The sequence below is a fragment of the Myripristis murdjan genome, chromosome 16 (genome assembly GCF_902150065.1).
Source record: "Myripristis murdjan chromosome 16, fMyrMur1.1, whole genome shotgun sequence".
Taxonomy (NCBI): Eukaryota; Metazoa; Chordata; class Actinopteri; order Holocentriformes; family Holocentridae; genus Myripristis; species Myripristis murdjan.
In genome coordinates, this window is record NC_043995.1 from 23,298,485 (window position 1) to 23,322,526 (window position 24,042).

General features: G+C 39.6%; 2 protein-coding genes and 1 non-coding gene across 3 annotated transcripts; 1 reads left to right on the forward strand and 2 right to left on the reverse strand.

Moving 5' to 3' along the window:
• Positions 1-275: 275 nt before the first annotated feature.
• On the forward strand, positions 276-12,351 carry LOC115373833 (cytochrome P450 4B1-like). The gene is made up of 12 exons (XM_030072418.1): positions 276-508; positions 2,701-2,845; positions 2,980-3,024; positions 3,139-3,266; positions 3,857-3,981; positions 4,147-4,301; positions 4,507-4,613; positions 8,180-8,370; positions 8,479-8,612; positions 9,035-9,099; positions 9,911-9,993; positions 11,796-12,351. Exons 1-12 carry the CDS (start codon positions 308-310, stop codon positions 11,971-11,973), a joined length of 1,557 nt encoding a protein of 518 aa, XP_029928278.1. The 5' UTR covers positions 276-307; the 3' UTR covers positions 11,974-12,351.
• Positions 12,352-14,274: 1,923 nt separating this feature from the next.
• Positions 14,275-22,199, reverse strand: ppp1r8b (protein phosphatase 1, regulatory subunit 8b). The gene is made up of 7 exons (XM_030072417.1): positions 22,099-22,199; positions 21,522-21,582; positions 20,995-21,148; positions 20,142-20,359; positions 17,996-18,140; positions 17,559-17,623; positions 14,275-16,636 (listed from the first exon to the last, which is right to left on the reverse strand). Exons 1-7 carry the CDS (start codon positions 22,149-22,151, stop codon positions 16,283-16,285), a joined length of 1,050 nt encoding a protein of 349 aa, XP_029928277.1. The 5' UTR covers positions 22,152-22,199; the 3' UTR covers positions 14,275-16,282.
• Positions 21,236-21,391, reverse strand: LOC115374552 (small Cajal body-specific RNA 1). Its single transcript, XR_003929626.1, has one exon.
• Positions 22,200-24,042: the final 1,843 nt, after the last annotated feature.

Here is a 24,042-nt window from a genome sequence, read left to right on the forward strand (position 1 = left end):
ATTAATTAACTTAATAGAATACCATAAAAGTATTGTAATCTAATTATAGTTCATCATTTAATGCTGATCTGGATTCCACATTATCTGCTGCGCACACAACTCAATATTTCTGTGTTCCCTGCAGCTTTTGATGTCAGTGGAGGCTGTGGCATACTCTCCACCCACCATGCTGTCAATCAACCTGACGTTACACCTCTCTCGCTTTGCATGCACCTCTCTTTTATCAAGTGGTTCGCCTTTTCTTGTGGCACCAAAGCCTTTTTTCCCCCGTTGAGTCAGGTTGAAAAGTGCCACAGGACTGATCAGAATGGAGATTATGGAAACCGTCAAGACAGCCGCACATTTTCCTTCCAGTTTGCCTCACATGCATCACTTGTTGGCGTTGCTGCTCTTAGTTGTCGCTGTCTGCAAACTCACTGCTCTGATCGTCAAAAGAAGGGAGACATTGCGAAATCTTGAAGCGTTTCCAGGACCACCAGCACACTGGCTTTTCGGACACGTCCAGGAGGTAATTAAATCACGGACGCCCATTAAGAAGCAGTGTTGTAATGTAACTAGGTACAAATACTTCGTTACTGTACTTAAGTAAAATTTTGACATATCTGTACTTTACTTCTGACATATCTGTACTTACTTTACTTCTGACAACTTTTACTTTTACTCCACTACATTTCCGAAATAAAATGTGTACTTTTACTCCGATACATTTCTCTTAACCATCTTCGTTACTCGTTACTACAAAATAAAAATTGAGTTGGTGACGTAATTCCTGTTTGTTATCATTTCAACCGCGGCCGCCAAGTGCGAAGAAGAAGAAGCTCCGTCACCGGACACAGTGGGTTACCCGGCTGCTCATAGATGAATCCCCACAGGCTTTCTATGTTTTTTTTTTTCTTTGTGATTTTTTGTGCATTCGTTCAGAGACAGGGTGGCATATTTTAGGCCATTTTCGTCGTGGCGAATGCTGAAGGAGTCGGGCTTTAATTTGCGGTTGCCCTCGTTCGCTCTGCGTCCCATATGAAGCTGTACGTCAAACCAGACTTTACAAAGCCCCTAAGGTGTGTTTGAACTTCGTGCCTGAAAGTGCTTCATCTTCTGGCAGTCTGCCTCGGTTATGGCTTGGTGGTCTGAAGATTTGTCACGCCCTTCTCGGCGGAGTTTCTTTACCACACCGGCGAAAACATTGTTGCTGGTGGCGAATTCAGCGTCTTTTAACAGACACCAAGCGCCTCCTCCAACCACTCATCCAGGCTCAGGCCACCCAGCAAATCAAAATTCACTACAAAGGCTGACATTTTGTTTACAAAAGTCTTGAAACAAATGGAACCTAATGAGTAAGTTGAGCGCAGAGTAGTTGGTTGCTAGGCAACGCTGTCTCCGCTTACACTGGCGCAGGGATATTTTGTGCTGCGGTCTACCAGTGGGTTACACTGATTTTACAAAAGCATGGAACGCTGCTCAGCCAATCACATTTAAGGATGGGAAGCACCCGTTTTATAATTTCAAATAATAACTCGCGCTCATGACAGTCGTTGCCAGTTGCCAAGTTCAGTTTGTCCAAACAGGGAGGTTGAGAGACAGAGAGCTGTTGATGGTGACAGAAGTTTAACGGTAATGTTAAAAAGTTGAATGAAGCTTTTTTCTCCTGTACCCAGGTTGCTTTTACTGTAAGGAAGCCACAATAAATTCATTATCAGAATTCTAACCGCTCACTTTGTTTATTAAATACTTGTACTTTTGCTTCTAATAGAAAATTACTTTTGATACTTAAGTACAGTAAATGTCAGGTACTTTAAGACTTTTACACAAGTAATATTCTAAAAGGTGACTTTAACTTCTACCAAAGTCATTTTCTGGTAAGATACTTGAACTTTTACTCAGGTATCGCTTTCAAATCCTTTACACAAGACTGTTAAAAAGCGCAGCGTGATGCGTTTCATTGCCTGCGGTGTTTTGGTTTGCAGCAGATTGTCAGTGTGGATGTGTTGAGTGTGCAGAGGGAAACTGCAGCGGACAATAATGCAAATTGATGTAATGACTGCCAATAACGGAGCATAATATTTTTCCCGTTGTCACTGCAATAAAAGTCAATAATGTTATAACTGACAAATAATGCAGTATAAGCTAATACATTATTGGCTGTATGTGCGTGTGTGTGTGTGTGTGTGTGTGTGTGTGTGTGTGTGTGTGTGTGTGTCTGTGTGTGGTCAGGTTTTTGAGCGGCTATTTGGAAAGGCAAAAGTGTCATGGAAAGTGTGACACTTTATAACCAATAATTTAAACTTAAATAAACGGACTTAAGCATATTATTTCATAATAGGCTCCAGTTATACATGTTTTTAAACCTAGATAGTGATGTGATAATGAGCAAATACCTTATTACATTATGCACAAGGAGTTATTACATTACTGGTTCAAAAATTGTATTAAATATTGGCCAGTTATTACATTTTTTTGTGACCAAATTTTTATTATTTTCCACAATTAATAACAGTTATTACATTTTTGACTTTTAATACATTAAGAATGGGCAAAGTTATTACATTATTGGTTGCTGCAGATTTTGATGGATTGCAGGATGTCTGTGAGCAAATGAGAGTTCCTAAATGGAGATCCAGCCAGTTGAATGTTATTCAAGTGTGAGCAAGGTTGGGATGGTTCAGTTCAGGTTTTCAGGACATCCTCTCTTTTCTCTTGCAGTTTAAACAGGATGGGACAGAACTGGACAAAGTGGTAAAGTGGGGGGAGCAATACCCGTTTGCCTTTCAAATATGGTTTGGTCCTTTTGTTTCATTCCTCAACATTCACCACCCGGATTATGTGAAAACCCTACTGTCAACAACAGGTGTTTGTGTGTGTGTGTGTGTGTGTGTGTGTCTGTAAACCTTGCTGTGACACACCTTTCATATCAGTTATTGTTTTACTGTTTACTATTGTGCCCTATTTAAAGTGAAAAAGTAACCATTTGTTTCTCCACAGAGCCAAAAGATGACTTTGGATATAGATTCATCATACCTTGGATTGGTGAGACTGCCAAACCTTTTTTTGTACATTATGTCTTACACACAACCTTTTCGGGAGATGCTGATCTCTGATCTCTTTTTGTCTGTCTTTGTCTCTCTGTCCATTTTTTTTTAGGAGATGGTTTGCTGGTGTCAAGTGGTCAGAAGTGGTTTCGCAACAGAAGACTTTTGACACCCGGTTTCCATTATGACATTTTGAAGCCATATGTAAAACTGATGTCAGATTCTGCCAAAACTATGTTGGTATGTAAAATATAGTTAATTACAGATCATTACCTGCAGAAATCACTCATAATATATCATTCTCAAATCAGTATAATGTTTGTGGAGAAATGAGAGAATTTAGTGAAAATTTGCTTTATTCTGTACTCTGGTTTCTATATATTTATTCTACTTGCTGGGGTTAGTCTTAGCATGATCGATATACAGCACAAAGCAAAATCAGTGATAATTTACAGCACACAGTAAGGCCCCCCAGCCAAAACTGCAGGAGGACTGCATCATGCGTCATTCTGCTTGTTTGTAGCATTAAAGTATCATATCTATATCATCATGAAGGCAAATAATTTAGCAGATGCAGTCCTGACCTACAGCACTTAGTGAGGTGTGCACCATTATCTGTTTTTGTGGTTTCTGCAGAATATTACCACTAAAGGACTCAAGCCTGAGTCACTGCGCCAACTAAATTTAATAATAATTAGAAAAGGTAATTGTAGATTTTAGACCAACTACTGTTGATGATGATACTAAATGAGTTCATGTCAAGAAATGGAGGAATTTGTTCTTGTCCAGCTACTGCAGAGAGATCACATCTGTTCTTAAACTCTTTCCAGGACAAATGGGAGAGTTATGCACAAACCAGTGAGTCTTTTGAGTTGTTTGAACACGTGAGTCTCATGACACTGGACAGCATCATGAAGTGTGCCTTCAGCTGCAACAGCGACTGTCAACACGAGGGGTTAGTCAGCGTTATGAAGGCATCGTTTTAACCACAGTCCCTGACCTTAATGTCTTTATCATCTCATCTTATGACCTTAACATCTCAAGTTGTTTCTTGTTTCACCTATATAAATTTAAGTTGAGTAAATTCTGCTTTTAATGTTAGGCTGTCTTCTCATTTCAGTGGAACAAATGCGTACATCAAAGCAGTGTATGACCTCAGTTTTCTGATTAACCTACGGTTCAGGGTCATTCCTTACCACAACAACATCATTTTCCACCTCAGCCCACATGGCTTCAGATTTAGGAAAGCAGTGAAGGTGGCTCATCATCACACAGGCAAGCTCTGAATGAAAAATGTCCATTTGATTATTGCAATCTGAGCTATCTCCACATCCTAGTGACTCTGGATCTGATCACCTTGAATTACATGATACTGCAAGCCTCAGGTTGAGATTTATTATACTATCTGTTATGCCAGTGGAGTCTGGAGTGAGCATGCAATAACCATGTGTCTGACACTTTCTTGCCATTTCTTTTGTAGAGGAAGTCATAAGAAAGAGGAGAGAAGAACTTAAGAAAGAGACTGAGCTGGACCGAATACAAGCCAAGAGAAACTTGGATTTTCTGGATATCCTTCTTTGTGCAAGGGTAGGCTACACAATATCCACATGCACCGATCCAAAATTACCTATCTGTACTCGGGCTAATTTGGGTGAATTTTGAGATTCAGGTATCTGATAAAAGTTCTGCAGTCAACATCCAATGCATATATAAAAATAGAAATATAAGAATAATGCAAATAACATATATTTTTAAATTCCACCATCAAATCCATCTGTGCAAATGAATGTGCAATGTCCTCTGCTGAAAATCTACACTGTCCACTACATGCAGCAGTGTGGCACTCCATTGAAATGCAACAGGCAGCAGTTACGTCTTCAGCTGGGAATTAGTTTTAATCCAGAGAATGAAAGCATTTAAACAGCTAAATGTAGGATATTGTTTGCAATGCAAGCTTTTTAGGGGGTGGCAGCAGAGGAGCTGATTAAAATATTATTACTTTAATGAATAACCACAAGAAGCAGGCTAGCTCTTAGAAAGTATAAACAAAGGCAGCAAACTTTAGAGGATGCACTGAAATGACATTAATTACCCTGTGAGAGGAAAATAAAACAAAACAAATGAATTATTAAGGGATTTATTGCACTGGAAAATATGGCTGGTTGTGGAAATATATGGCTTTGGCTGTTTAATGGAACATTTGGAGCAAATCAGACTCTGCCACCCTGCCGCTATTGCATAACAAGTATGTTAACACCTTCTGATTTCCCTGCAGAGTTTTACTGTGCACTGGACTGACCTGACCTTTACTTTAAACTGTGCTGTCAAAAAAACAAAAACAAAAAAAAAAACATATAAGTTAATTAAATTTGCCATCAGTGAAGAACAGTAAGGTGTATTCCCAAAATGGCCTGAGTTTGGCTTGACAGTAGTGTTTGAGTAAAGGTAAAAAGATTTGAATAAATGGTTTTCAATTAATGTTCACAAATAGAAAGTTTGGCCTGCTGTTGGCTCTAGAGGAAAGGTCATGTTGTCACTGAAACTGATTGTTGAGTTGTTGTTTTTTTTTCTCTCTCTCCAGGGGTCATGAATCTGCACAGTAAATTTGAAAAACTTTGAATGAACAATATTCAAATTACTGCTTTCATGGCGAAAACCTGCAGCAGTGGGAGCAGATTCTTAATATTCCTGACACTGTTATTTTGGGAATATAATTACAAAAATTATGGATTGGTACTTGGTATTGGCAGATAATCAAAATATAATGACCTTTGACTCTGGCATCAAAGGCAAAAAACAAAACAAAACACTGGATTGGATCATGTCCGATATTATCATCACAAATCCAATCCATTGATTTAATAGATTTAATAATATTGATTTGACAGTCCTCCAGTGTGTTGACTTTAGTAAGGAATTAGTCATCATATCTTTATCTATTCACCTGCAAGCATATTAAAAATATGTACCATGGGAGCCCCCCTTTACTGGACAGTGTAGTTGGCACTGGATTAGGGTGAGGACAGGCCACAACAGCCATGGTCCTATCTAACTGGGGCCACACCTGCCCCAAACCCAAGTGGTATCTCAGACCATAGCTTCCTGTGTTCAAAATGCACTGGGTTGGCCACGAGCCCCACCTGCATCAGCATTGTCTGCGAATGCTAAACATACTGCTCTAAATTGCGGGTGCTATGGGTAATGATGCCAAGTAGAGAAACATGGCACACTGGATCATGGCAGGGTCTTGAAGTGGCTGAGGCAAAGTGTCACAAATTGGTATAACTAAAACACTGAGGAGACCTTCGAAAGACTGGAGACAAGGGATCTGCCAGTAGCCTTTGCTCAAGTACAGTGTTGTGAAAAAATTAAGTGCTCCAGTTTGGTGACCTTGGGTACTGAACAGGCATCAGACTTGGGGATCTCATTCACACTGTGATGATGTAGGAGGTTGGCAGCACATCAGCAAAATCTACTGCAGCAAGGCTGCTTGCGTCCTCCGGCTTGGTGAGAGCTTGTTGTCAGAGGGTGACGGAGGGTGTTTTGGTGAATTTTGGATGCTTCAGTCCTAACACCTCTCTCGATCACTGTAGTGGCTAGACCGTCAGGGACCATCTACGTCTGCAGTTTGAGGAGGCTGAGGTGCTGTGCTGTCCCTGATGATATCCACATCTCTGCTCACTGTGTGGCCATAAATGGTTCTTGCTATAGGCAAGCAATTTGGAGACAGAAGTGTGGTGCAATATGAGCATTTTATCTCCCAGTGAAAATTGTCTCAGCTGAGTACCTGAGCACTGCTGATGTTCCTGTGCGTCGAGCTGCATCACCCACAGTAACTGCTCAAGTGCCTGGAATGTTGCACCTAGCTACACTACTTCATTTTTACTTGTACCTGATTCCTCCTCCCTGCTTTCTTCATTCAGTTCAAAGAAACTCCTCATCAAACAGGCAGTTCAAATGGAGAAAATGGGGAGTCTGGAGTCACAGTATGGATAACAGAGCATCTAGCTATTTGTCTCAATGTTGATGATCCTAGAGTTAATTTTCTTCAAGATTGTTACCAGACTGATAGTTTGGAGTTCAGGCTGGTTTGAATTGGCTCAATGCACTTTGGTCTGTGTCCATGTGTGTTCATTGAAAGGGTGTTTCGATAAATAGAAGAGGATTCAATGCCATTTTTTAGGAGGCTGGGAAGTTAACCAGCTGAAATATGGGGCAGGAAGCACACCTGCTATGAATACCTGAGCAAATGCCTGGCCAAGTACAGTAGTATCATGACATTAAGGTGTGTCTGATCTTGCTGCAGGTATGATTTTATTATTATTATTATTATTATTATTATTATTATCATTATTATTATTTTGTAATTCCCAAGTATTAGACAGCTATTAAATGTTACATTCAATGTATTTTCAGCAAATACAACTACCCTGAATGTGTTAAAGATTAAGGGTGGTGTAATTTAAGTGTTTTTCTGATAATGAGCACAACCATGACTCATGACTCTTTTACAAGCTGTCCTTAGTCAAACAACACAATTTGTGTCAGGCTTGTTTTCTGCAGATTCGTGCCAGTTGTGTTCAATTCAAATTGGCCCTGACTGCCATACAGTTTGGTGGTTTCATTGTTTCTTTTACTTGAATTTATTTGGTTTACAAATAAATATTAGTAGTAGTAGTAGTAGTAGCAGCAGTAGTGGTAGTAGTAGTAGTAGTAGTCATCCAAGGCTGCATTACATTTAAAAATTATTTGATTTATAAATAAATAAATAAATAAGACAAACAATAACCAAACATTGGCACTGTGAAAACAATGATGTGGATGTGGGTCCATTATGCTTAAAAAAAAAAAAGTCACAGCACCCTGAATAAAGATTGTTTTGCAAATTAAACTCACACAACTGTGACATCTAAAACCTGGTAATAATGTTGGCTGGCAGGTTTATCAGCTGTATATGTGAAACAGTTTGCCCTCATCACATAAAATCCAAAGAGAAATGTAACTGAGTGCAGTAGTTCTAAAACTATACCGATACACGTTTATGGTATGCGCTGAAAAATGGCAGTGACTTGTGTAAGGTATGTATGCAGTGTAGTACATAGGGCTTAAAAAAAAAACACAAAACACCAGTATAATCTTAATCTCCTCTGCAGGACGAGAATCAGCATAGTCTGTCAGATGAGGACATACGGGCAGAAGTGGACACTTTCATGTTTGAGGGCCATGACACCACAGCCAGCGGCATCTCTTTCATCCTCTACTGTCTGGCCTGCAACCCAGAACACCAACAAATGTGCAGGGATGAGATCACGTACGCCCTGGAGGGAAAGGACACCATTGACTGGTAGGCTACTCTGCTAGACTGTTGCCACATCGCAGTCAGTGAAAATCTGTGCATGTTGACACTCAGGCTCACCAGCAATGACATGGTGTGTGTTTATTTTCTTTTTAGGGAGGATCTCAGTAAAATTCCCTACACCACAATGTGCATTAAAGAATCCCTCCGTCTTTACCCTCCTGTCCCAGGAATAGCCCGAAAAATAACCAAACCCTTAACCTTCTTTGATGGGAGGACTGCCGCTGCAGGTCATTGCTGCATATGTGTCTATTTAGAAATATGGGTCAGAATATGTCTCGGTAACTATTTACCAGGCAAGGTTCCTTTGTCGCATGGTGATTTAACATACCTGACCTTTCCCCCACTAATCACAGATAAAATATTAACTTGTATTGGTTTTGTCTACCTTTGACTATATGGTACTATGGCCCTGGTTTTCATTTCACTATGTCAACCTTGTCTTACATATATATCAAGCACTAGCAATGATCATTCAATATGCTAATAAACTATGCTATAACTTAATGATTATTATAGTGCATTGAACCCTTGGCCTGTTTGCACAATCACATTAGATAACCCATTGTTTGCATGTCCACCATTTTAGGCCTGCTTTTGCGGGTCTAACTCAAGATGAAGCATAAATCTTTTTGTTTTCTTTTTTTTGTAGGTTCTCTTGTTGGAACTAGTGTGTATGGGATTCATAGGAATGCAACAGTCTGGGAGAACCCTAATGTAAGTGAAGCCTTTGTGGATGGTGGTAGAAATGGCTTTGTATCTATAATCCTGTGAATCAAATCTTGGCCAAAAAAAGAAAGAAAAAAAACGTCTTGGCAAAGTAACTGAGAAACACTCTCCTCCTTGAAGGACAAACCCACCCCGAACAGCTGTTGGTGATGTACCCCTCCATTTTTTACTCTAACTGATAACTGGACATATATAGTCAAATGTAAACATTCTTCATGCTGAGATGTTTCCAGCGGGGCTATACTGGAGGGACAGACATTTTTTGAGGTATTTGAAGGGCCACATTTCAGTATCAGTTTCTCCAAACCTATCATTTTCCATTGAGGTATAACAGTTAAACTGAGAAAAACTTGATTGTAGAAGAGGACAAGGTACCAGTTTTTCCACATTGCAAGAAGTTTGATGCAGTTTGGGTATACCAAAAAAAAAAAAATCATCAAAAATTCAATCATCACAAAACAGCTCTTGTAAGGCACTGAACATCACAGATTGATTTAAAATTTGAATTTATTGAAAGGTTTGATATTTAACAGAGTTTTAGGATCACACGGTGGATTTCTTTAACTTCCAGCTGTTCCAGTGGGGCTGCACACTAGACACTGTGGTTGCACTGGCCAGCTCCATAATGTGTGTGTGTGTGTGTGTTCAGTCAACCTACCCTCAGTAAATAAAGATTAGAATGTAAACACGGGTCAGAAATTATTTCAAAATCTGTTTACACTTAATCAAACCATGATATCCTGTTGCACCACACGCTGACATTTGTGCGGTTTTGTTCGTTTGTTCGTTTGTTTTTTAGGTCTTTGACCCACTCCGTTTCCTGCCAGAGAATGTGTCCAGCAGGTCACCCCACGCCTTTGTGCCTTTTTCTGCCGGCCCCAGGTTTGTCTACTCCGAAAGCCATGTAACTTTATCACTGTTTTAGAGAGCTCTCACTTTACAGCTCCTCACTGGATACTGATTTACTCGGCTACCGTCTGAAGTCTGTCAGCATGTAACCCAGCACCAGTCCCCTCTTCACCGCCAGTAAAACAGCTGTTAGGTATCACAATGAGTTGGTGTACTTAACCCTGTGTAAGGTTGAGTTGATGATAATAATAATAAAAACAATAATAATACATTTTATTTATGGGCGCTTTTCAGGACACTCAAGGTCACTGTACAAAAGGACAATAAAAACAATCAATAAAACATAACTATCAATCAACTGCGATAGACTGGAGACCTGTCCAGGGTGTTTCACTGCCTTCGCCCTATGAGCGCTGGGATAGGCTCCAGCACCCCACCGCGACCCTAGTGAGGATAAGTGGTTTAGAAGATGAATGAATGAATGAAGATGAATGAATGAATGAATGAACTATCAATCAAAAACATAAAATGCAATACATAAAACAACAGTAAAGTGCAACAGTGAGGTCATTCCAGTCCCAAGATTAAAGTGAGTTGGCTTGTCTGAAGAGGTGAGTTTTAAGGCGGGATTTGAAAGTAGTGACAGAGTCCGAGATGCACATGAATAGGCAGTGACAATACCAGCTGGAACATTTATTTTAACCCTGTAATTAGGAAATTAGGTCTCAAAAAGTGTTTACGTCTGTGGACTATTCTTTTATCCAGTGTAAAACGATTCAGCTTGTGTTCTGCCAACTTGTGTATTTTTAGAAGGTTTTGAGAAAGGTTTAAGAAAAAGGTGTCTGGAGCTCATAAACAACACATAATCACAGGCGAATTTACACAGAGATGCATTTGAGGAAAGGCTGCTCCTCAAATGAATCTCTCTGTGAATTCACCAGAAACTATGAATTTGGGTGTAATTGCATTGGCATGACATGGTTATGTAAGAACAAGTAAAAAAAAAAAAAAAAAAAGTGTCTGAGTTTCCAGTCCCTCTGCAGGCTCCTGGGGATGGACAGCTGTAACAATGTTTGCTCTCTGTTGAAGAGTTTTAGAGTTTGGTAGGGAAAACGAACATGTTAGTTGTAACGCAAATGTCTAACGCTGAGCCTGCGGGTGGCGCTACAGGGAAAGCCATGGAGTCACTTAAATGGTCAAGTGTCATCCAGGAATTTTGTAACCAAATTACACGGCAGCAGTGAGACATTAGTGTGCCAGATTACACATTTCACCTGCTGGTGGCACTAGAGGGAAGGTAATGGGGTCACCAGAGTTGTCAAGTTTCATCCTCCAAGACGAAACATGAAACACTGCAAATTCCATGGCAAAGCAATAAGAAAATAAGTAAATATTAGATTGGTGGATGTGTTTTTGTAAAGAGACAATTGAAAACATATTTATTTGTTCTAGCATATCATTAAAAGTCTTTGCTTGTAATTGATTCATTTATTTAATACATCTATGTACAAACTGTTTTCTTCCTTTCTGTAAAACACGTTGAACTACCACTGCTGTATGAAAGGTGCTGCATACATAAAATCATTCATTATTAATTCATTCATTTATCTTATTCTTATGTCAGTCCTCATTCAAAAATAACTGAAGTGTGTTTCATTGATTTTAAAAGCAGTCAGTTATTTGCTTTTGAGTTTAAAGGGGAAATATGACAGTGGTGGAAACGTGTGTTGAGTGTCTAACGCTAATTCATATGCATGTTATTGTTTTTCTCTTGTTAGTTACATAAAAAAAATCTTGTTTGTCACACTGCTGTTTTATTTCTTTCTTTCCTGTAGGAACTGCATTGGGCAGACTTTTGCGATGAATGAGATGAAAGTGGTGATCGCCCTGACTCTGAGGAGGTATCAGCTGATCGAGGACCCCGACAGGAAGCCCAAGGTCATTCCCAGCCTGGTGCTTCGCTCGCTCAACGGCATCCACATCAAGATCAAACCTGTGGACCATCAACCGTAAAATGGAAGCACTGTAGGAAATATGGCTAACCCAAAAAACATGCAATTCAACTTGTGCTTCATTATCAGTAACACATCTGGGACAGTGAAATTTTTTTTTAATGTGATCTAAAGAAAGATAATGAACAGTAGACTGTTTTATTAAGTAACTGAATAGGATTATCTTTTTGCAATGATAATCTGATTATCATTTTGCACAAAAAGATTTTGACACTTAATTTTATACTACACTGAATTTATCTGTACATTTTGCCTGTATATGATAATTGTCAGTCATTTCACACTAACTACTGTAACTATGTTTTTCATATGACAGATTGTATGTTCATCGTGCAATAAGAGAACTTATATTGTGTTGGGACTTTTATGTCTCTGGCACTAAATCGATCTCAAATCATACAAAATAAAATATCTAGCTATTTTGGTTAATATCCTTGCTTTGTCTATAATTGCATTATTTCAGACTAAAGGGAAATAGACAAACACAAATATGTAAGTTAAGTCGTGGTTATGGATGAGAGCAAATATTGTGTCATCTTCAAAAAAATGTAAAAACGTATGTTTTCGTTCAGCCAAACATAAGTAATTGCCATTTTGTTAGTAGGGGCTGCTCTGTTGTCCTGAATGCCCTCATCTTCAACATCGGGAAAATGGGCGAGCTCATTTTTGGAGAAAAGCAGGACATCAGCCATGACTCGATCATCATCAGTGGTGTTCCCATCAAACACTCAAATTAAGGGGACTTGGTGCAGACTCCAAACCAGTGGTTCTCAACCTTGAGTCTGGGGGCCATCAGAGGTCCTTGGTAGGGTCCCTACAGGGTCCCCAGTAAAATGGGGAATATTTTAATTTCACTATTATTTCATTGACTAGAAGTTTGCTTTTCATATGGTTCACACTCTTCACTGCTAATCTGCCAATCTACAGTATAAATAAACAGCATCCCTGAGACTACATTTTATCAAATACGGGTCCAATTTTGGGGGTCCTTGACACCAAAAAGGTTGAGAACCACTGCTCTGAGCGAGCATGGAGCCGTCACGTGGATCCTGTCTGTGGGACAGTCCACTATTACGCAGTAAAGCAGCACGTAGAAATGCATGTGAGTTCATGCTGTTTTTAGTTTAAACATGTATGTATGTTAAACATAAATTATTGACATTTTTGGTAGTGTGCAAGTTTTGTCCAAAAAAGACCTCCTCTGTCTCCCTGAATTCCCTCATTTTCAACGTCAGGAAAACAGACGACCTCATTTTTGGAGCAAAACAGCACATCGGCCATGGCCTGGTCATCATCAGCGGTGTTCGCATCAGCCACTCACATTAAGAGGAGTCTGCAAACTCCAAACCAGCGGTTCTCAACCTGGGGTCTGGGGGCCACCAGAGGTCCTTGGGAGGGTTCCTCCTATTTTAATTTCACTATTATTTCACTGAATTTAGCCGAATGTTAGAATGTTTAACAATGGCTTTCACAGGTTTCACACGTTTCACTCTTAATCTGCCAGTCTACAATATAAACAGTTATGGATTAACTCTTATCACATGGGAATTCCTGAGACTACATTTTACAGGTCCTTGGTTTGATGCACATCGATTTCAGGGGCTCTTGACACCAAAAAGGTTGAGAACCACTGCTCTGAGCAAGCATGGAGTCGTCACATGGATCCTGTCTGTGGGACGGTGCAGCAGAGGATCCATTTCTTGTGCAGACGGGGCGGTTTTGGGGCAAGTATGGGAGCACAGTATGGTGCAACTCACTGTCTGTGCATTTCAGAACAACAGCTGGCACACAGCATTGGTCATGACTGTCGGGGAGGCGTTTTCTTTGTTGTTAAATGTTTGTTAAGCGTGCGTTTGTTTGGTCAGTCATAAACTGCTGCAGCACTGGTCACAAGACAAATGTCTATGTGTGGATCAATAAAAGTTCATCTCAGTTCAGTTTTATTTCTCTTGGTGTCAATATCTAAACACTAACCAAGCTACCTGTCAAATAATGACAGAACCATGTTCAAAGTGTCTCCTGCCAAAATATATGGTCAGTGTTTACCTCTGTGAAGAGATAAAGTCCAGGGCGGATGTCACATGTCATGCTCTCAGTGCCTGGGAATCATGCTTATTCCTGACCTTGTTGCAGTACTATTTTAACCCTTTAAAATTCGTGAAGATTAGCCTGACATGAACCTCTAAATGATTTGCAAAAAGTGAAGCAGGGGGCTTTCAGACACTGGCAGTAAAGAGTAACTCCTTGGAAAGCAATAAAAGACAACTTGACCAGTGTGGAAAACATTTTAACAAAAGTGTTATAGAGTCCAAACAAAATTCCTTTTTATTATTTACAGTCTATGGTTACAAAGTCCACACACACCCAAAGGAAGGACAATAACTGGGGCATGTCGTCAGAACAAAATTTGCACAAATGGAACCTGTATTTTAATTTTATCAGATCTCATAACATGCAAGTTTGCAACTTTCCTCAAATACTGTGCAGATAGTACAGCCCATCCATGCCAATTCAACAGCAACTCAACAAGTGTTTCACACCAATGTAGTGCTCTATAATTTGGTGTCGGGTATGAGGAAACAGTTACTGTCTGAATCCTGTCTGATGCACACACAGTCTCGACAGTAACTGCTCTGTACACTGCAGCATGTGAAAAAGTTAGCGATTTTTTCCCCTTTACTCGCTTCACTAATTTCATGGTACCGTTTTGACAACAGCCAAATTAATCCAAGTATAAAAACAATATAACATCCTGGTTTATCCAGTAGACTGATATTGAAATAAAAACTGCACACCATGGTTTTGAATTTCATTAGCAAGTACTGCAGTCCACATCCGTGTACAGAAGTCACCATCTAGTGGTTTGAAGAATAAATGCAGCACCGTGTCAGAGAACCCCAAGATGACGTAAGTCATTTTGGTCTAACATGTCTTATGGAAATGTCTGTGTGTATGGAAAAAAAAAAAAAAAAAATTCCTCACTATTTTATAAAAAAGCCCCCCCCCCCCCCCCTTTTTTTTTTTTTGTTGTGGAAAATTATTTGTTACATATTCTGACCTTCCTTACGCCCTACAGTAAAACATCTCATATAAAAGTTTTGTTTTATTTATTTATTTTTTTTTTATCTCATTTGCTTAATAGCATATCAAAATATTTAAGGAGTGAAAAACAATGTTGAAACATTTTGTTTAGTAGGAAAAAAATACTACAGTTTGATACACAACACAACAAAAACAAATTTCAATGGCCCATCATAATATTCACTTTGCCTGACACTGACAAGTACACCAAACCACCACTCAGGGCCACAAATGCTCTCTGCAATGTCTTGTGAATTTACTCTAATGCTATTTGCAATATTGAGGCCGAATTATCAAATGCTCATACTAGAGCTGCAACAATGAGCCGAATAATTGATTAGTTGCCTACGACTGATCATCGATTTATCGTTTTGAGTCATTTTTAAGAAAAAACTTCTCAAAAGTCATAATTTTCTGGTTTCTTTTGTCCTCTATGACAGTAAACTAAATGACTTTGTGTTGTGGACTGTTGGTTGGGACAAAAACAAACAAACAAAAAAAAAATAAAACAAAAAAAAGACATTTGAAGACATCACCTTGGGCTGTGGGAGAATGTGATCAACATTTTCCACCATTTTCTGGCATTTTATGCACCAAACAACTAATTGATTGAGAAAATAACTGCCAGATTGATCGATAACACAGTAGTAGTACTGTAGTATTTTTTGAGATACCACTTTAAAATAACACTAGTTTGAGTAGTTTATATTTATATTATTTATTAGGCTGTAAACACTTTATAAATCATTAATAAACAAGTTATAACAGTTTTCATACATTGACGCAGGCTCACTACTTGGCAAGCTCAGGTTTCTGCTGCACTGCATCTGTTCTGTTAAATTTCAGATTGTGCTTGTTGCTTTGTCCCTTTATCAGTCAGCCATCCTTGGTATCCACATCAACAAATGAAAACTGTGTTATAACATTTTTATAACTATTACTGATTTATAGTGTTCACAACTTAATTAATAACCTGATTATAAGCCATTCAGAAGCCCTTTAGAAGGATCGTTTTATTGTAAAGTGGTACCAAAGGAAAATAATCGTTAGATGCTCCAAGGAATCGCCAGGATGCCTTACAATCAGTTTTTGTAATGGTGGCAGAGTAACACATAACTAATAAAAAATAAATCCAAATAGTCTGAGCAGTGAATGAGTCCATCTCTGCCAGGTCACAGTCCCTGATGTCTCTGCTGGTAACCTGAGAGTCATTGGCTTTGAGGGAGTGGTTAGATGAGTAGGGAAGGGGTGGGTTTCTTGCCAGGCCATGCCTCTTTGGCGTACTTCTTCTTGCGTGGCTCGTTGTGGGTGTCTGGGAGGTAGGGGCCTGTGACAGGGGCGGGGTTGAGGGTGACAGGGGGTTGGGGGGCCTCTGGGGCCAGGTCCACTTCTGGGGCTGGGTTGGGGAAGGGCAGAGGAAGACCTCCTAGGATGGCAGCTCCTCCTGGGGCTCCGGTTGGCTGATTCTCATGGGTGGTGGGAGGCAAGTCCCCATACAGACCACCGCTCAGGGAGTAGCCGTGCATGCGTTTGGAAGTCAGGTCGTCAAGCCCCAGAGTGTTTTGACCTTCTACTCTCCGCTTCTGAAGCCAGCAGCAAAGACAGAGTATTAATCATGCAGGTCATACATATAGCAGCAAGGTCAAACATTTTTAGTTAGTGCTGGACAATTAAACAAAACATTATCGATCTGGTAATATGGACGAGTGCAATATCCAAATGGCAGGAGCAGCAATTTTTTTGATAGAGGGTAAAATGTGTGATAGATGATTGTTGTAAATGAATCATAATAAAGGTATGTTGCCCGGCCTCCAAACTGTCTTTCCAGATATATGAAAACATGTTTGTTTGGTGAGGTGAAAATGAAAATTATAGTGCAAAAACGATCATTCCTACTAAAATCATGAATCATATTGCAATTAAAACATCTGTAAAAGTAATCGCTGTTTTTTTTTTTTTCCCACTATGTCGTTCAGACCTATTGCAGTGCTACCTTTGGATGTCATAATTTATGTATTTATTTAACTTCAGAAATACCATTTATTGGACACTTTAACCAAAGCATTTATAGCATTATATGAGCACATACCTCATAATAACAGTATCTACAGGTATCATACAATTAAATTCAATGCTTTTGAGACATACTTAACAAAATTTTCTCAAAGATTACATTCAGCAATAAGCTTAAGAGTTGTCACCAGAAATGTGGATTCTGATGCAGAGCTTAATTTTGAGAAAAAGATATGTTTGGAACATGGAATTAAACTGTTTGTACTGAATTTCATTTCAAATTTAAGAAAATTAATTTACATTTTTCAGGCCGAATATTTATAAAACTTAATTTATATTTTAAGACTTCAAGGACTGACAGACACACTGATTTATTATAGGAACAACAAGCAGAGTACCTTGCTTTGCTTAAGCACAAGTCTTTGTGTTGCTAACTCTGCTCTACATCTTTAACTGAATGAAACATTTCCAAATGATAAGACCATAACCCACCTTGAGAGGGACGACAGCAGTCTGCACCATATTCCTGAAGCGTCCTACTGAAGGGTCTATATCCTCTGTAATTATTACAAAAAAGAAATGTTTTAATATTCAAGACCAACTGTACACCAGCCTTAATTCATGGAACGTGCTCTAATACATGTATACATGCTCGGCAACATAATTTGATAAATATCTCAGAGCAAAAACATTTCATATAATAATGCCAGTATGGTGAAATCTGAACTACTATTTTTGGAGAGCAGATTCATAGAACTTTGCTAAATTACAAATTTAATATTTATCTGATAGTGATATGCATGTATATTTCATGTTTTACATAAATTGTGGCCCAGTATTGGGGTGACTCTCAATATTTTAAGCAAACAAAAGCATTTTAAAAATATACATATATTATGTGTATTTTCAATTATGTGTGATATGTGTACCTGGGTTGATGATGTCATCTTCCTCGCTGAAGGTGACCCTGGAGTTTCTCCTCTTCCTCTTGGGCCTCTGGATTTCCAGGTTTCCCTCCTCAATGGTCAGGAGAGAGATGCGCTTGTTGTGAGCCGTGTTGAACTCTGTCAGGTTCTGTCAGAATAAAGACAATCAGGAAAATGTGTTATATCGTAATATTCATGTTAGGATCCAAACCAGTGATAACAAGTTGATTTTGTGATTATCATTGGTGAACAGCAGTTAAAAACTAAGATAGGTTTATTACAGTGGCACAGTCTTACTCTACTTTACCAGACCATGCATGATAATAACAAGTACGATGAAAAAACTACATGTTAACATGCAACATGTGTGCAGTGCGGAGTACAAAGGAAGGCTAAAGGCTACAGGCACAAACAAACAAGACAGCTTGTTTTGCTATTATTTTCTTGAGAATTTAGATGTTGGATCGCTTCCTTTCTCTTATAAACCACATGACCACAAGCTACATTCTGTGTGGATAAAAACATCAGAATACTACAATACTTAAGCAATGTATGTGGAAAAAAAAAATAAATAAATTCAACAGTGCCAACATTTTTTTATACCTAGTAAATGTATGCAACAAAAACTGTTCCGACAACTATTGTGGTCTACCTGAAACAGCAACATGTAGCCTAGCTGACAAAAAGGCATCATGAGTCATGCCAGAATATGTCATTAGGTACAGTATTAAGATAATTCTGATTATTATGAACAAAATAAAGGAGTTTTCTTTCTCTTTTAACTGGTTCATTTTTTTCTGATTTTCTCTCACGTGACTTACTGTTTGACAAAATGGTCACAGGCTAAACACACTACACTCTTTGTATACTGTAAACACACACTTAACTCTGCATACCCTCTGCCCCAAACACACACACACACACACACAACCACTCAGAGACTTTGCTGGCACAAGAACAAACTCAGATCAGACCATGAGAGGAATCATAAGAGGGAAATTCATTATTCCACCTACCCCTTTTGGTGGAAACGGGCCTAGACCGCAATCAGATGCATTTTTTACTTGCATGCCCCACGCAACAGTTATGCTAATTTAAATTTATGGAGCTATTTGCACCGGCTCCACACAGTCTCACGTCTCACAGGTCTAACTGCAACTTGAGGCTTTTTTTTTAGGGTTCCAGTCTATTTCCTTCTGTTTTCTGCAAATAAATAAAATAATGTGACCTAGGCTCAACACTGTACCTGAACACTTTCTGTTTAGACACAGACAGAGCATTTGCTGCTGCTAACTGCTCTGCTAAATGTGCTGCTCTCGCTGCATTTGCGGTCTAGAGGAGGGTTGAGAGAACCGTTTTTAGTCAGTCTGCTTTTTCTGTCAGAGCCTCACAAGGGTGGCACTCTATTCCAACACATATCAGCGAACTCAACACTTACCAGTCATTTAGTTCTCATTTTAAAAAAGTGGCTAATTGATAGTCAAATCTGTCAGACTGACATTAACAAGGTGGCAGCAGCAGAGAGGAAGTGTTTTTTTTATAGTGCAGTGTGAACTTCTGAATTTTATTTCTCCAACTGCTGGATTTGCATGTGTTGTGGTTTGTGTTTCATGTTTAGCTCTCTCAGTGTGATTCATGTGTTGTTTCACATATGCCCTATATAGACCTTGCTTCATGTTCTAGATGACACTGAACTGCCTGCCTGCTTGAAATGCAACTAAATATTAGTTGCATTTTCAGCAACTAATTGATATGGCTTAATGTTGCTTGATGTCCTGTTGCTTGTTTGATGAATTATATGCTTCTAAACTGCATGTTTCATATATACTTGCTTATTATTGTCACATAGGTTTAGCTGTATTAACATTAAGTTTTAATGTAACACGTCAGTTTTTTTGATATTTGTCATGACTTGTTGTTTGCTCTCTATTTCAATAATTGTGTTTTTATCTTTACTTTTTTTTTTTTTTTACTTTTAAGGAGCCTACTGTAACATCTGGCCAGGGACTACAAAAGAAAACTAGCCTTTACGCATCCTCTGGCATTTTTACAGCAATGTTCATTAACGTGCACTGTACGCTCAAATAAATAAATGAATAAATACAAAATACAAAAATATGATTATTATCAAGAAACTCAGTGAGCTCACCTCTAGCTCAGTCTCTTCCTCTGGTAAACCAAGCAGTCCTTTCAGCTCTTCATCCTCTCCTGTCTTAGTGTCTCCGGTGCCGGCGCTGCTCTGGGTCTGGGGTTTCTCTCTGATGGTGTATGTCCGTGTCGAAGCACCAAACGATATCGTCGAATCTATAGGAACCTGCTGAGGCTTGTGTGCCTCCAGACGGATCCGTCCAAGGAAGGTACCGTGTGCTAAGAGAGGAACAATCAAATGTGCATCAGTTTGCAAATGTTTGGACACATTACCGTCAGTTCACAGATGTTTGAGATTTTTATGGAACTGAATGAAGTATGATCCAACCCTGAGAATAATGCATGAGGTACATGAATAAATAAATACGGGTCACCCACCACACTGGCCACTAATTTTCCTTAGGTGATAGCATTTGAATGATGAATTGTACAGTCTTTGCTCTACATTGCTCTCGAACTTTGTGCCTGCCAAGTACCATGCACACCCTCGGCAAAGCAAATCAGTCACAAGAAAAAAACAGGGGACTTTCCTGTCTAAGGTTAGTAGAAACTTTATATTATTCCTGTGTGATGACACATGGCTAATCATGTGGGCAGTAAAGAGAAATACAGAAGTGTGTACAGATCAGGTGCTGATTTGCACACACAATAGGATCACAATCTGAGCAGGGTGACATATTTTTAGATTTCAGAAAAATGTACAATATTCAATTTGGTTGATTAAAAAAAACCTTCTCTGTGGGTCATTCTGTTTCGGTTTACTAACCCCTAGCAGGTGAGCCAAAACTTAAGACCCTGCCTCTACAAGAAATATGAAAGAAAATCTTAGCGTGCGATTCTGAGTTGTCTCTTACTACTGTTCAGGTCTATGAGAAACACCCTCTTCAGGTGTTTGTGGTAGACCAGGGCAGCATGGGCGCGGGAGCATGACTGATGGTCAATGGTGAAGTCACACCAGTCCGGGTTCCTCCCAAACAGGTAGTATTTCTTCTCATCAATGATCAGTTTCTACAGGGAGAGACATTTTCAGTGCATCAGAAACTGGTGAAAACAAACAATAAACTGCATCCTTATTATGTAATCAGTTTCTGGTGTCTCTGTGCCTCTGAGCCATAACTCAACAGTGTCGCTTCCCACTGAAAAGCTTAAATCTCAGGGCTGATGTTGCTCTTGCACCGTTTCAAACCAGGCAGCCACAGAGATCCCACAGCTGCGATGAGGCGGGGACTGTCAGGTTCGTATCTGGTGCAACCCATCCAGATCACTCTCCCTACAAATTTGGTTCATTGCGTGCTATAATAATTTGGTCAACCAATCATACACACAACAACCAACCCAAACCAGTTGATAAGGATGCTATTGCAAAGGTCAAAGCTTTTACCTCTATCAGTTTGTCTCCCTTCATCACGTCTAGATGCAGCCCTGGAGGTGGCTTGCCTGCCCTGGAAGCAAAGCAATGAATTAGTAATATTCATCAATACAGACCTTCCTGATCTCTCAAACCCAGATCTAAGCACTCGCTCATTTAAAAAGCGAGTGTTTGGCCTGGCCATTCCTAACAAAAAAAAAAAAAAAAAATGTTAGCGTTAGCCAGCTGTTGCTAGGTCAGAGATGCGACCAGGGCACAACCTGTGAAATGTGCAAACAAGTTAAAGAGGAAGATGTTATTTGAATCGATGTAAGCGTTATCTAGACAAATGACAAATTTCAAAACAAACGACACAAATATATGCAATACAAAAACACCACACCACATGCATTACAGAGCTTCAACGCTGAAGTCAGGCTTGTGGATGCTAGCGTTACAGTTAGCTGCAGCTAGCATGCTCCGCCGCTAGCAGCAAATAAAGGCCATTTATGGACTCAAACTACACCGATATGTGAGAGTATGTGCAGCTAAGTAACGTCGATATTACCTACAAAACAACGACGCAGCGGTGGGATTTGTGTATGCTTACCATGATGGACATTCAAAGGGAGGCGGACTTTCTTTGCTTACTTTAGTCGCCATCTTGGCTCACCTTCTTAATGCCGAATTGCGTATTGGGTAAACGTCACCGGGGACTGCTGGGAGTTGTAGTTCTGTAAAAATTTGAATTCGTGATCATTCTCTCTTTCAGCAGTGGTTCCATTTAAAACAATCTGTATGTACACGCATATTGTTGACTATTAACTTATTGTACCCATTATAAAGTGTGGATAGAGTATACAATTACAACAAAGAGGCTGTTGGGCCTGTCCTGGACACGGTGCTGCTGTGTTCTACCAGGTTTGTCCATTAGGGTGGTCCCATCCATGGGTGGTCCAGACTCGGTCAAACTCACAGCTCACAAAACTTATATAGGAGTGATGTTTCCATGTGTGCAGTGAGATCTCAGTCATCCGGGTATCCAGGGTGAATTTCAGTCTACTCACTGGTGGGCCTTTGTGTTCATGTCTCAGGGTGTCCCAGCAGGGCACACTGTTGTGACTGAGTAGAGAACTCGGCAGCTTACAGAGTATTGACTGGCAATAATCAATTGTAAGTGAGAGATGTTTGTCCTTTCTATAGAGCATTAGAGGCTGGTGTCCATTCTGCACTGCCAATGATCTATAGTCCATGTGGAGTGTCCTGTGTGACAAGTGGTTTTCTTTGTGGGGAGCTTCATATACATATATATACACTACTCACAAAAAGTTGGGGATATTCGGCTTTCGGGTGAAATTTCAGGATGAACCTAAAATGCATTATAACCTTTACAGGTGAACTTAATGTGACCTTCTGTAAACTTTTGAATGCACATGTCCAGCTGTTCAATGTTTCAGTACTTTTTGCACAAGTTGCTGTTCTCTAACAAGGAGCTTAACGGCAAAATTCACATCAGGTGTTTGATGCTCCAGCTCATCGAGGTCGTATCATTAGGGAACGCCTGCTGGAGACTGGGGTACCTCAAATGGAGTGGCCTGCACTTTCTCCAGACCTCCATCCCATAGAAAACCTATGGGTTCAGCTGAGTCGCCATGTAGAGGCTCGGAGCTCTGTACCCCAGAACCTCAATGTCCTGAGGGCCGCCCTTCAAGAAGAGTGGGATGCCATGCCTCAGCAGACAATAAGTCGACTTGTGAACAGCATGAGACGTCGTTGTCAAGCTGTAATTGATGCTCAAGGGCACATGACAAGTTATTGACACTGACATTTTTTGTTGTGGTATATCCACCACTGTTGTTGGCTTTTGTTTCAAGAAATTGTTTGAGATGAGGAAATCACCAGTGTATGCTTCTACTTAAAAGCCCTACTTTCATGATATAATATCACTGTAGCGTGAACTTTTTATATTTTCCATAAACTTCACCCAAAAGCCAAATATCCCTAACTTTTTGTGAGTAGTGTATGTGAGCCATACAGCTGTAACATCAAGTAAACCAGATCTGGTGAAAATAAGTAATAAGGTGATAAATAAGTTGGGGGACTTTGGGTCCTACAGACTCAATTCTGGACTCGATTCTGCAATTCTGAAAGGTCACATATTATAGTGCAATTTCTTTTGTTTCCTTTCTGAAAGTTTGCAGGCTGCAGAATGCAATGTGTTCAGTGGAACAAGAGGACCTTACTGGCAGTAAATATTGTATAATGAGTTCAGCCATGGCTATAAATATTGTGTATGTGTGGGTTTGGGTGGGCAAGCCAGTGGACGGGGGTGTGGGGGTGTGGGGGTGTGGGTGTTTCGATAACTCAAAATCCTTCCACACTTTGAGACATTTCGTGAAATCTTAAATTGTCAGATCTTTGTAATACCTTTGTGTGATAGCAAAACATGGCTTTATGTAATTACATTATGGCAGTGGAAGTCAAATAGCCATATTAAACAATAAAACAAGTCAAATATTTTCTCTCAGATCATATGTGTGCGTGATCTGCCTAA

Coding starts and splice junctions, on each gene's coding strand:
- LOC115373833 (XM_030072418.1), top strand. CDS start 308: ATGGAGATTATGGAAACCGTCAAGACAGCCGCACATTTTCCTTCCAGT. Junction 4,614..8,179: donor ATATCCTTCTTTGTGCAAGG/GTAGGCTACACA, acceptor TCTCCTCTGCAG/GACGAGAATCAGCATAGTCT. Junction 8,371..8,478: donor GGAAAGGACACCATTGACTG/GTAGGCTACTCT, acceptor TTTTCTTTTTAG/GGAGGATCTCAGTAAAATTC.
- ppp1r8b (XM_030072417.1), bottom strand. CDS start 22,151: ATGGCGACTAAAGTAAGCAAAGAAAGTCCGCCTCCCTTTGAATGTCCA. Junction 21,149..21,521: donor AGGGAGACAAACTGATAGAG/GTAAAAGCTTTG, acceptor CTCTCCCTGTAG/AAACTGATCATTGATGAGAA. Junction 16,637..17,558: donor CTGCTGTCGTCCCTCTCAAG/GTGGGTTATGGT, acceptor TGCTGGCTTCAG/AAGCGGAGAGTAGAAGGTCA.